The 13,514-nt window shown below is 44.0% G+C and overlaps 1 protein-coding gene across 9 annotated transcripts in view; it reads left to right on the top strand.

The window, feature by feature from the left end:
- The first annotated feature begins 2,020 nt into the window (after positions 1 to 2,020).
- The window catches only part of Agfg1 (ArfGAP with FG repeats 1), a 52,627-nt gene continuing 41,133 nt past the window's right edge, over positions 2,021 to 13,514 (top strand). For all 9 annotated transcript variants that reach the window (XM_026785523.1, XM_005360030.3, XM_005360029.3 and 6 more), the window contains exon 1: positions 2,021 to 2,438. In XM_026785523.1, the coding sequence (XP_026641324.1) occupies positions 2,272 to 2,438 (167 nt within the window). In that variant the 5' untranslated portion in view covers positions 2,021 to 2,271. The remainder of the gene's footprint in view (positions 2,439 to 13,514) is intronic.

The raw sequence follows: 13,514 nt of genomic DNA, 5'->3' as shown, positions 1-13,514 counted from the left end.
TCACATGGGCAAGCAGCATGTGGAGGACAAGCCTCCATGAACAAACACTAGCCAGCTGTACTGAGTAAGCAACAAAACCCAGAGTAAACTCACTCCTGTAAGCTACACCCGGGAAGAGCACAGAACATGGTCCAAGAACCATCCTGTGGTTTGGAAGAAACGCAAGTCCCCAGACTCTTGGCTTCTTGGAGTTTTCCCACAAGCTCTCCGAAATCTCCTCATAGGATTCCATTCTTGGACCCTGCTCCGATACTCACCTAACTACAATTGTACGTTAAGGAGCCAGGGAAAGTATGAAACTCTGTACGTGGATGCATTTGAAGGTAAATGATTCAATAGCTACAGTTTAAATTAGGAGAGGGGACAAGGTATCAATAAAGCAAGATGAGGCGTGAGCTGATGGTTGTTGAGGGTGAACAGGGCTTCTAGGTTGTCTTTTTCATAAAAGAAACAGTTCAGAAACCCATTAGTCAACCTCTCTGCCTTCCTCTTTTAATACTAAAGGCATTTACTATTATTAATAACGTGATGCTAACCTGCCGGCTCCTGGGCTGACTCAGCATTTCAAGCTTTATAAACTTGAATTCTCCTCCATCTGTGGTGGGGGCAGGGATGGTATTCTGTAACTCAGCTCTCTGACTCTTCCCATACCCCTTTAAGAAATGAGGGCACAGATGGTGGTTCTTAACTTTCTTGATTCCGTGACCCTTTACTACAATTCTCCATATTGTGGTGACACCCCAACAATAAATTATTTTAGTTGCTACTTCATAACTGTAATTTTGCTACTGTTATGAACAGCAACATAAATACGTATTCCGATGGTGTTAGGTGACCCCTTTGACAGGGTCATTTAAACCCCCACAGAGGGTGGCGACCCATGGGTTCAGAACCACTCACTGCCTTAGGAGTTGGCAGTGATTTTGATGTCTTGCAGAGACAAAGAGGTGTAGGTGTCGCAGTTGGACAGGGGTGGAACCCCAGCTTGGGTAGGTGATTACCCAAGTAAATCTAGCCTAGTGTCCCATACTCCCAATTGGTGGCATGGAAATACCAATCATGCTTAGCTCAAAGCTCAACCATGAAGATCGTCTGTTAGGTGCTATGCACTCATTCCACAAACCAGGAGCTCCGAGCCTTCAGTTCTGAGAGGCGTACTGAGTGGAGCAGCGAATAAAATACAAGGGGTAGACCATTTGGAACCTGAAGGGTGAGTCCAGAGCAGGTGGGAAGCAGTAAACATAGTAGCTTGACAGAGAGCAGTTCCCAGAGAGCCTAGATGCAACCTTAGGGACAGATCTGGGTCAGTCTGGCTAGAGAGCTGCTTGAATCTCATATGACCTAAGTGACTTAGCTTGCTACGGGTGTTCTGGCCTTGCCCAAAGTAGGACTGCTCCCACTCTGCTCAACCTCCCTGGACGTCTGGCAATGTGTAAGGAAGGATTTTTGGTTGCCGTATCCTGGAAAGAGAGGGGCCATTTGGTCAGGGCATTTAATGGATAGAGGCCAGGCATGCTTCCCTCCCAACTATGGGACAGCTCCGAAGCCAAAACTAAACTCTTCCAAAATGTCAGGAGCGATGATCTTGATAACCCTTGCTTGCTATACAGAAAACAGTAAGGGCAGGAATGAAAAAGAAGCTGCGCTCGCTGTGTGGAGGGAGCAAACCTAAGTCTGAGTGGCTGAGTAAATGGGCATGAAGTGAAAGGAGGCTAGACCCTTGCTTGTGAGGAATTTGGGTTGCCCCTAAAGCAACGAGAAGCTCTCGGAAACGTTTCTGCCAGGAGCGTGCGAAGCGCTTAGCACGTACAGGCGCCCAGTGGATAAGGTCTGTTATTTATTCTCACCATTGTGTCTTCCCTACCTACCCGCCCAGCTCCAACCCCTGCCGCAGCGTGGCGGCAGTGACTCCTCCCGGCCAGCAGAGGGCACCGGCCCGCACTTGGCCGCTGGCCGCCCGAGGCGGGCCTCCTCTTGCCGCTCCCCCCCGCCCCGCCTCGTCTTTTCCCCCTTTAGGAGAAGTCGGGAAGGTGGCGGCGGCGGTGGTGGCGGTTGTCCCGGCCGGCCGGTTGGTGTGACCGGTCGGCGCGCGCTGCGCAGCGTCCGCGCTTCGTCCAGCCGGGCGAAACCGAGCGGAGGGCCGAGGCCGGAGCCCGCGCGGGCGGAGGAGGGCGGAGGCGGCGGCCAGGGCGGCCCGTGGGAGGGAGCGCGGGGCCCCGGCATTGCCGCCGGCTCCCGGCCCTGCCGGCCTCGTCGGTCGGAGCCGCGGCCATGGCGGCCAGCGCGAAGCGGAAGCAGGAGGAGAAGCACCTGAAGATGCTGCGGGACATGACGGGGCTGCCGCACAACCGCAAGTGCTTCGACTGCGACCAGCGCGGCCCCACCTACGTGAACATGACGGTCGGCTCGTTCGTGTGCACCTCCTGCTCGGGCAGCCTGTGAGTGCGGCCGGGGGGCCGGGGGGCCGGGGGGTACCGAACCGGGGCGGCGGGGCCCGTTGGGATACGGCCGGCCTGGGCCTCGGGGTCCAGGATGCTCTTTTCGCTTTGGCGGGGCCATGGGGTGACCGGCGTGGGTGGGGCGTGGGTGGGGTCGGGGTCAGCGAGCGACCGGCCCTGCTGAGCATCCCGGCTTCCCGCCGCTCAGCGGGCGTGGCCCGCACTCGGGGGGCGCAGGCCCGGAGAAGCCCCAGGAGGGTCTTTGTGCATCCCGCAGCTTCGCGGTTCGGAACCCGGCATTTGCCCGGCGCCGCGGAGCCGGTGGGGAGGGAGAGAGTAAGGACGCCGAGACTAGGGATTTTCTCTGGTCCACGGCACCTAGGTAACTGGGACGTGGAGGGGGGGGGGAGCGGGCGGGGAGCCCCAGCCCAAGCCCCACGTCTCGGTGGCTGAGATGTGACTCCCAGGAGAAAAGTTCTCCTTTGAGGACTAACTGCGTGAGGGGGTAGGCAGCAAAAGCACGAGGGTTGTGACTGCGTGGCTCCAAGTGTCCCAAGTTGGGGAAAGTTTTACTGGAAGTGGGGTATGAGGAGTTGTGTGGTTCAAATAAGGATGGAGCTCAATGAGATTTCTGAGTCAGTAGCCAGGTGTCCTGACTGTATGGAGAAATGGGGACAGGGGAGACAATATTGAGAAGAAGGAGCTGGAGGCGGCCGCCTGAAATTACTCAGGTAGCTTATGTCTGTTTAAGCTGTGTTTTGCTGGGAACTTTTGTTCCTGTGAAATTTCATTTGGAAAGATCGCAGGTGATTGTGAATTCAATATAAGTTACTAATGAGGTTGTAGTTAATATTCCTTGGGTCTTTAAACGAAAATCTTACCGTGTGTGTCTGTCTGTCTTTCTGTCTGTATGTGGCCATGGGTGCATGGTTTGTATATTTGGGATTTGGGTTCACTTTGACCGGCTGAGCCTTCTTGCCGGCCCTCCTCCCAGTTTTTGTTATGAGATTAATAACAAAGTACACAACACTTGGGAAAACGAATTTCTAAAAAACTGGAAAGTGTTGGATGTGGCCAAAAGTCCAGTATTGGCTCTTATTTCCCCAGTTTTAAATTTGGGCAAGGAGGTGTCCTTGGTTCTCCAGGAGCTTTCCAGTATTTTGGGTGGTATCTATTAGGTTTCGCAGAAAGCTTAGGGTGTGGTGATAAATGCTTCTGTGGCCAGGTCTCTTGGCATTTACATTCTAATGGGGCAAAGGGAAAAGCAGTAGGAAAAGTGACAGGGAGCCCTGAGGTGCTGGCACTTGCCTTTATTTAATGTCTTTAATTCCCCTGCACTGGGAAGCCTAGGCTGGAGGATCTCTGTGAGTTTGAGGGCAGCCTGATCTACAGGGCAAGTTCAGGAAAAAAAAAAAAAAAAAAAAAAAAACCAAAATAAATCAAACAAAAAGAAAAAAAAAAGAAAAAAGAAAAAGGACTGAGTGGTGAATTTGGGAGTAGTGTAGTAAGGGAGTCCCAAAGGTTCCTTTCAGGTTTGTAGGTAGGGAAACACTCAAATTTGCCACAGCTGCATGGCAAATAGGAGCTAGTATGTGTGGCTCATGATTTTCATTTATAAATGAAATAAAATTAGGACATTAAAATCACTTAAGCTAGGCAACTGCGGTTCCAAAATTAAGTTAATAATCTAATTTCTAAGTGTACTTTTTTTATTTTTTAAGTCAGGGTTTCCCTGTAGCTTTGGAGCCTGTCCTGGAACTAGCTCTTGTAGACCAGGCTGGCCTCGATCTCACAGAATGTTGGGTAAAGGCGTGCACTTAAGTGTACTTTACTTTTGATGTGTGTTTAAGAAGTATGTTCTATTTTTGCCAAACATAGATGCATTTGAGCCTTTGGGTTGGAATACATATTTACGTTTGTATAATTTATTTACTTTTTTTTTTATACAATTTCCATGTGTAGCCATGGCTGTCCTGGAACTTGCTCTGTAGACCAGACTGACCTTGAATTCACAGGGGTCCAGCTGCCTCTGCCTCTGCCTCTGAGTGCTGGGATTATAAAGTTGTGAGCCACCATCATCCAGCTAGCTGTATGTATATGTTTGAAGTCAAGTCTTGAGAGCTCTTTAAAAGCACAAAGTGCTTCCTTGCAGCAAGTGTGTAATGAAGAAAATAGGAACATGAGACATAGAGGATCTATCAGTGTAAGTTTTTTTTTTTTTTTTTGTCCTTACAGGGTTTCTTTGTAGCCCTGGATGTCCTGGAATTGTTCTGTAGACCAGGGTGGCCTTGAACTCACAGGGATCTGCCTGCCTCTGCCTGCTAAATGCTTGGATTAAAGGTGTTTTCACCACTGCCAGTTTTATTGGTATAATTTTTTAAAAGTTATCCTTGTTTTTATTGTTTGCACACATATACATTTATTTGTTGTGCACGTGTGTGCATGCATTTATTTGCACTGTGACATTTGCATGGCTTGGGTGGCTGTACAAGATGGCTTGAGGGACTCAGCTCTCTGCTTTCTTTCCCATTGTGGATCCTGGGAATTGAACTAGGTCCTTTGGCTTTGTGGCAGGTGCCACTGAGCTCTCTCTGGACTCCTAGTATAATTTTTTATTTTAAGGAATATTTTTCCCTTTATGTGTGTGCTATCCTTGGAATATGAAGGTTGGCTTGGAGACTTTACAGAGGAGTTGATGTCTGAGGAAAGATCTTCAAAGCTCTTCAGGTAGCAGCAGCTTCATGTAGTAGAAGAATGGCGTACTTAGGAGCTAGGTGACAATGCTTTTCATTTTGCCTCTAAAAGCTGTGTTATTAATATTGAAAATATCCTCTCAGCAGTTTCTCATATATGAAGAATAAAAGTTTCTATTTCAAATTTGTTTTCCATACTGAAGAGAACCTCATACAATGTCTGGAATACAATAGATGCCCAGTAGCTATCTATCCCAGGGATTGGGAACAGAAAGTTTGATACTGATATGAGAAGCACTTTCATCAGACTCTGTTGGTCCCAAGTTTTGAGCTGTAACCTGAAACCTGACTCAAAAATACAAAGACAATTTGCTGATAGGTTTAAATGATATTTCATTCCTCTCATCTGAAAAGATGATTACCCCTAGCTCCTGGAGCCACAAACTGCACTAGCCTAATTGGGCCAGCCAAGCCAGTCACTGGCTACCCTGAGCCAGTGCCCTCTGCATGTTCCATCCTCAGATTCTTGCCAAGGAAAAGTGATGCTGCAGTTTTGGCCATGGAATGTTTGCTGTAGCGTTTGGAGAAACTAACACCTGAGGATGTTTGTCTTTGAAAAGCCATAATGCTGGAGAAACAACTCAGGAAGAATGGAATAATAATTCTGTATTTCTTATGTAGATGATATAGTATGTCATGTATATGTTGGCTTGGATCCATCCCCTGGTCTTCCGATTTTAAATTTGTGATGACAACATATTGTGTGTGCTCATGGTTGTTAAGTGTACTGTATAACTTATTGAACACATTGTATTTGAGAATAGGGCTGACTTTACATGATGAGAAGAAAATGCATTACTTTATTGTGGCGACAGGAAGCACGTTTGAATTGTTCAAAACACAGGGAATGATGTGTATTTTTAAAGTATGAAGGCATTGGTGACCCAGACCTTCAATCCCAGCACTTGGGAGGCAGAGGCAGGCCGATCACTGTAAATTCAAGGACAGCCAGGGCACACAGAAACCCTGCCTTGAAAAACAAAGTTGGAAGGTAATTCGTTTAAGACTTCTCAGGAAAGTATTACTCCTTTTGATTAATATCATAAATAGTTTGAAGAAATAGAGGTCGTAATTATACCCTTCCATGATAGTTGCTTATGGTCAGAGGTACCTTAACAACCTGGAGCATGCACTAAGGAATGTGATGAAGACAGAGATTTACAGGAGAGCGCAATGAATTTAGCAGGAATCTGATGTTGTTATCTTCTAGAAGAGAGGATGGGAACACTGTCTAGATTATCACTGTAGATAATGTAGGCCTGTTGTTGTGGAAGAATAATGAATTTCTTCTATGTTATGTTCCTAGGGGAAGCACTGTACCACATGTGGAAGGAAAGGAAGTTTTCTTAGAATTGTCATGTCTAGAGCTTCTTGTCTTTTCTCCACTTTTTGTTGAATTCTGAAGGCCTCTTGGTGGATTAGAATGAAAATTAGTGAGGCTAATATTGTAGGAATATGTGAAAATCTTTTTTTTTCTTTCCAAGCTTTTAATTTTGTTAGTTCTGTCTTTAAACACATGTTCAATACTGTTTTTTGTTTGTTTGTTTGTTTGTTTTTGTTTTTTTCCGAGGTGGTTCCTCTGTAGTTTTGGAGCCTGTCCTGGAACTAGCTCTTGTAGACCAGGCTGGCCTCAAACTCACAGAGATCTGCCTGTCCCTGCCTCCCAAGTGTTGGGATTAAAGACATGTGCCAGTACCACCTGGCTCAGTAGTGGTTTCTTAAAGGTTGCTAGTCAACTTGTACAGTAGAATCTTGAAATTCTTGAGTTTTGTAAAAGTCCTTAAATTTCTGGCAGCTGAAGAAAATAATATGTAAGTATATGCTAGTTAAGTTTAAATTTGAAGAGTAATTTGAATTTGTTTTATTTTACAGAATTTATTCTGTCTCTCTCTCTTTTTTTTTTTTTTTAAAAAAAAATAGAATTTACTCTTATTTAAAGAACACTACACACGAGTTTAAAAAGTAGGGGCTGTGAACAATAGTCTTGCCAGAGCAACAAGAGCTCTTAACCAGCCCTGACCCTAATTTCTGATGACCATAAAAAATACTTTAAACCCTTTCGTCTTCTTCCATATTTATTGGTTTTAGCTAACATAATATTCGTATTCTCTTTTTCCTCAGTTTTGGCTCTTCCTAACTTTTTTTTTCCCCCCCGAGACAGGGTTTCTCTGTAGCTTTGGAGCCTGTCCTGGGACTAGCTCTGTAGACCAGGCTGGCCTTGAACTCACAGAGATCCGCCTGCCTCTGCCTCCCAAGTGCTGGGATTAAAGGTGTGCACTGCTGCCGCCTGGCTTCTTCCCAGTATTTTACTGTAGGAGGCAGGTAGGACTTGGCCTTCCTGTTCTCACCACCTTGCCTGTATAGCCGACCCTCTCCTCACATTTGTAATTGTCTGGTTTCTTCCTTTGGAATTGTTTTGCTTTAGTGGATGGATAATTACTCAGCTTTTAGATATTATCTGTGGCTAAGCTACAAAGCTTCTTTCAGTGTGATAAGACACTTTAGTTTGCTTCCGAAAGGGTGAGTGTTCGTGTCTGGAGGCCATAGGACATTGGGATGCCCGCTCTCTTGCTCTCCCCTCATTTCTCTGAACCCAGACACCCACTTACCACCTCCATCCCTCGGCCCTGGGCCTCCATGTCTGTGTTAGCACCCCAGCTTCTGAAGTGACTGGGGGGGGATTAAAGTGGGTGCTGTGCTGGCAAATGTTCTTACTGAGTCATCGTTCCCCAGCCCATATCAATTACAGTAATGTTTTTTGATAAATATTTCTGGGTAATGTTTGTAATCTGCTTTGGCAGTGCTGCTTTGTAGGCCTCTGTACAGCTACTGTCTAGGCATGCTTCTTGTAGTTTCATTCTGTGTGTTCTCTGTAGCTCTGGACTCTTCTCTGGGCCCTCCACTCTAATATTTCCCTGAGTAAGGATGAATGGGGAGTTACTGTTACAAACTGAAAAATCTCTTCTGTTCTTTAGCATCGGGGTCTTAGGTGGTATCTCCCCCTCCCTCTTTTTTTTTTTTTTTTAGTTTGAGACAGGGTTTCTTTGTGTAGCCTTGGTTGTCCTAGAACTCTCTCGGGCCTCAAACTCACAGAGATCTGCCTGCTTCTGCCTTCTGAGTGGTAGGGTTAAAGGCGTGTGCCACTACCATCTGGCTTGGTGATAACCATTTTTATTACTGATTCTTTATGTCATGTTTTCTTCCTCTTTCAGAACAAACGTTTGTTTATTATTATGTTGGTTTTTTGAGACAAAATTTCTTTGGATGTTCTGCAACTTGCATTGTTGACTAGGCTGGCCTTGAACTCACAAAGTTCCACCTTCCTCTGCCTTCTGAGTGCTGGGATTAAAGGCATGCAACACTACTATCTGGATATTTTTGTTTTTAATCTCTGCTGTTCTGAACTGTGTTTTGAAGTGTTGACCATTGATGTAGGTCTTTTGTTCATTTGTGGTAGGCCTTTTCTTCTTTTCAAAAGCAAAAATAATGAGATGGCGAGGTGGCTCAGTGGGTAGAGAGAGGAACTTGTTAGGAGGACTGACAACCTACCTGAAGCCCACATGGTAAGGGAAAACTGAGAGGTAGTTGTCTTCTGCTGCCACGTGACAAATACGTATATAAAAATCTGAGACTACTGGTTAGTGTTCATTCACTGTTACTTACAGTAAAGTTAACTACACTGTTAAATCATTCTAACATAAAGTTACTCTTCTGAATACTAACCCAGATACTGAAAGGATGAAGCCTACATCTAAAGAATGAGTTGGCGAAGAAAAAAAGCAAGCAGTTCAATGATTTGTTTGTTTTTCAGATCAATTACTCATATTGTAAAATGTTTACATTTATGTCAGTGTGTCAGCAGCCTCTGCTGCTGACCTTCCAACCATGTGCTTGACTTTCCATAAGCACTCTTAGTTACTGAGTCATAGCCTTTTAAACACAAGTTTCAGCTTTGTATAAAGAAATGTTTTACCTACAGTTCCATTTAAATCTCAGCCAAATACAGCAGCCTAAATGAGGATTTATCTACCTTTTTTGTCTGATGGCAGGTTGGTAGTGGTAACATTTTGCAAATAAATTATTGCATTTATGTGATGATAGAAAAATGAATTCTGGTGTGGCTGCTTTTAAACTATCTCGCCCAAGTTATAAGAATCATTTATTTAATATCAAATGTTAGGGCTTTAGAAAAAATTAAGCTTAACATAAATGAATTTGATAGAGAGGAAATCGGGGGTCTTTTTATGGCATTCTTAATCTCATAAAAGGATTTAAAAATGGGCTCACGTGGAAGCTCAAAGAAAATTTGATTAGAGTTTAAAAGAAAAACTCCAGGACAGGCAAGCTGTGCAGGAGGAGAGAAAATCATGCCCTTTAACTGGCATGAAGGCCAGACGTGGTAGAAAAGCAGTCACACGGTGGGGAGGAGGACTCAGGAGACTGGGCAAACCTGGTGTTAGGGGAAGCTTGCTTATGAAAGAGAAAGAAGTAGGGAGAAGTCACACTGTTTCTCAATGATTCAGAAAAGTGGGCGGACTTAGGAAGCCACATGGCTAGTGGCTGTAGCCTAGTAAGGTGCTGCAGGAGGGATGGGATTCTAGGGCAGAAAGTACAGTCCCCAATGAAAGGACTATTTATTCCACCTATCTCTTTAGCCTTCTAGGGATGGTTCCATGGTCTGGATGATTGACTTGGCTCAACCGGAATTTTAGGTCTCCACATAGGCAAGAAATTTAATTCCCTGGGCCAGAGGAATTTCCCTTAATGGGCCTTTCTTTATGACACTTTCTTAGGTCTCTCTGAACGATGGATTCTCATGGATGTGGACTCTAAACCATGGTCTTTGTTTTGGTGAAGTACCATTTATTAAAAGATTATTTTAAATTTTAATTGGGTGAGTGTGGGATATGTGTGTACACATGGGAGTGGGGGTCCTGTTGGAGGATGAAGATAGCAGATCCCCTTGGAGGTGGAGAGTTGTAGCTGCTTGTCATGGGTGCTGGGAATTGAACTTGGTCCTCAACAAGAACAGTATGTTCTCTTAACACTTGAGACTTAACTGTTGAGCCATGCCTTCTGCCCCGTTTATTTGTGTAGTTTTTTTTTTAGACATAGTCTCATTATGTAACCCCAGCTGTTTTGGAACTTGCTGTGTAGACCACGTTGATCTCTAGCTCACATAGATTCATCTGTCTTTCTCTTTCCAGTACTGGGGTTAAAGGCATGTGCCACTATAGGCTGGTGAATATTTTTAAAATATTTTCTTATATAAGTATTTTATATATCTAGACAAACAAAAACTACCAGAATGGTCCTTCTGCAGAACAGTTAAAAATAAGTTTTAATTGAGTAGTGACTGGGAGATTTCCTCAACACCTAGTAAATGCTGCTCTGCAGTATGGGGTACATCATTTTATCAGATAATTTGATTTTGCTAACAGAGCCATCTCTGGAAAGCTTTATTTAGTTTACTCTTAACTGATGTTTTTGATGCAAAACAAAAACCAAGAAAAAATTTGAAACAGCTGTCAGTACTTACAGGTCCAACATCCCACACTTGATAGGTTTCCCAGATTAGACACACATACACACACACACACACACACACACACACACACACACACACACACACACACACACACACACACACACACACACACACACACACACACATCAGAAAACAATGGCAGCAGTTATTGAGTATTCTTCTGAACAAGAGTGCCCAGTTAGTCTTGTTAGAATTTGTATTTATTTCTGCCTCTTCTGCCAGTACCTGCCATCCATTGAAATACGTTATGGCCGGAGGTTCTTGGTTTGTCAGCAGCTTTGCTATTGAATGAAGAAAAGGACATAAATAAGGAAGGACATGGCTCCTAGGTATGGTGGAGGAGATGGTAGATGTGAGGGAGAGCACAACCAGAGGCAGAGACACCTGGGAGCGTCCAGAGTCTTCATATTGTATTGTCCAGGCTGATCTTGAACACCGGCCCTCAGGTGACTGTCCTGCCTTAGCCTCCTTAGAGGCTGTAACTATAGGCCCTGCTTTGGCGTGTTTGCTTTTAAAGAACAGTATTGTTTGGAAGGTCTCTGCAGTGTTTTTCATTCCTTGTTTCTTGTGGGCTAATCTTTTTACTCTGCTGTCCTTGCAGTGGGGCATTGCAGATCTTTGCGGATCTTATGCTGTTAGTTTGTTCATCACTGGTCCCACTGTGCATCGATCGCTTCATTACTTGAATATTGGTTTCTAGATGATTGCCCTGAGTATTGTAAGAATCTTGGGATTGTGGATTTCTAAGAAAAAGCAAACAAACAAAATAACTATTGTGTCTAACATTTATTTACAGAGAGAGGGAAGGGGGAGGGAGAGGGAAGCTGAGTTTGCACTCTGGGTGAATGAACATAGGTGTCCAAGAGCCAACAGTTTGTAGAACTGACTTACTAAAAGCATCTTTTGTTTTAGATTTTAAATGTGTAATTTTTATATTATGAAATACGAGATTTTTTTTAGTAAATAACTAAGCTTAGGATATACCTAATGTCAAATTAACTTTATTACTTTCTGACAGTAGTATTAACAACCACATACATTTCCATAGCTTATTAAAGTATTTTAAGCAGCTTCTTTCTCAGCAGGGGAACAATTAATAAATCAACGAAATGAGCTTTCTTACTCCTCTAGCACAGATTAGTATTTGAACTGAACAAATGACTATTTGCAAGATTGAGGCATAGTTAGGAGCATACTGGCAGACATACACAGTGAGTCACGCCATCTGGTTACAGTCATACCTGGGTGGTGGTCATTAAAACAACTCCTGGGGATCTGTATATGACTTAATTATACTGCAGAAACATATTGGGTTGTACTGGCAGGTTACTTTGGAACTTAAGGGCAATTAACTGGCATACATGCTTTCAAAACATCAATGTTACACTTACGAAACGAGTCTAAAAATGTTGGCCCAAATTTGGAGACTTAAAAATGTGTGTTTTTAGAGTTCAGGGTGGGCATTGCTATTAATACTGGCTCTGAAAAAATAATGTTTTTTTACCCAATACTTTCATCAAATAGTATGAGTCATAAGCTGTTTAGTACTGACTGTATTCATCTGATGACTAGCAGGAGAAGAAGTGGCATCAGCTGCCAGGAGTACATGTTAAGAATATGTCAGTTTTGATCCCTCCCTCCCTCCCTCCCTCCCTCTTTCTTTCTTTCTTTCTTTCTTTCTTTCTTTCTTTCTTTCTTTCTTTCTTTCTTTCTTTCTTTCTTTCTTTCTTTCTTTCTTTCTTTTTCCTTTTTGGGGCAGGCTTTCTCTCTGTAGGAACTCACTCTGTAGACCAGGCTGTCCTCGGACTCACAGAGATCCACCTGCCTCTGCCTCCCAAGTGCTGGGATCAAAGGCCTGCACCACCACTGCCCAGACCAGGATTCTGTTTTAAAGAGATTTGGTAGGTAGAGAAGACAGGCTGCTAGCTGGGCATGGTGGTGCGCACCTGTCATCCCAGCACTTGGGAAATGAGGCAGAAGAATCGGGGAGTTAAAGCCAGCAGGCTACAGACTGAGGTGTAGGTGGAGTTGGGCGTTGTGTGACCCTGTCTCAGGGAAAACATTGCCTGCAACATTGTAACTTCTTTAGATACCTAGCTATGAACCACCCCATCCCCAACACTGTTATTTTGTTTGTTTTTTTTCTTGTAACTGCCAACTACCACACTCTAAACTAGTAGGCTTTTTTGCTGCCCCTGGCTAAGGTCCTTGGTTCTTTGGGAGAATAGCATGAGGATGGAACCAGGCTTTCTGATTGCTCACTTTATGTATGGTTAAGCCAGACTTGCCTGCAGAAGCTGGCCCCTTTCCATTTTTATTTCATCATATTACATAAGTAGACAAGTTTGGGGGCAAAATATCTCACTTGTGTCCTTTACTACAAGGTCAAGTAGCAAGTGTATGTATGTTTTTATCTTATTAAAAAGTAACAGGCTTGTCCTGATGTTCTCTTTCCACTGTTTTTGGAAACTACGTATTCCATACTTAATAGTCACTGTTGACTGTTATTCATACTAAACATTCTGTGATTGATCCGAATTTTTACTTTGATAATATTTAATTGTTGGAAATACGAAATGCTTTCTCAAGTATTATTAATGCTAAAACCTTTAAATGTGTCCCCCTTTACTCTTACAGATTGACCTTGTATATTTAGATTTGCCTGTCAGTTGGGGCCTGTGTTTATTCCTTTGCATCTCAAAAACTTTGTATAGTTTGTTTCCTTCCTTCCTTCCTTCCTTCCTTCCTTCCTTCCTTCCTTCCTTCCTTCCTTCC

This window comes from Microtus ochrogaster, linkage group LG2, assembly GCF_000317375.1.
Source record: "Microtus ochrogaster isolate Prairie Vole_2 linkage group LG2, MicOch1.0, whole genome shotgun sequence".
NCBI lineage: Eukaryota > Metazoa > Chordata > Mammalia > Rodentia > Cricetidae > Microtus > Microtus ochrogaster.
The sequence above is the reverse complement of the archived record's forward strand: the minus strand, read 5'-3'. Positions and strand labels throughout refer to the sequence as shown.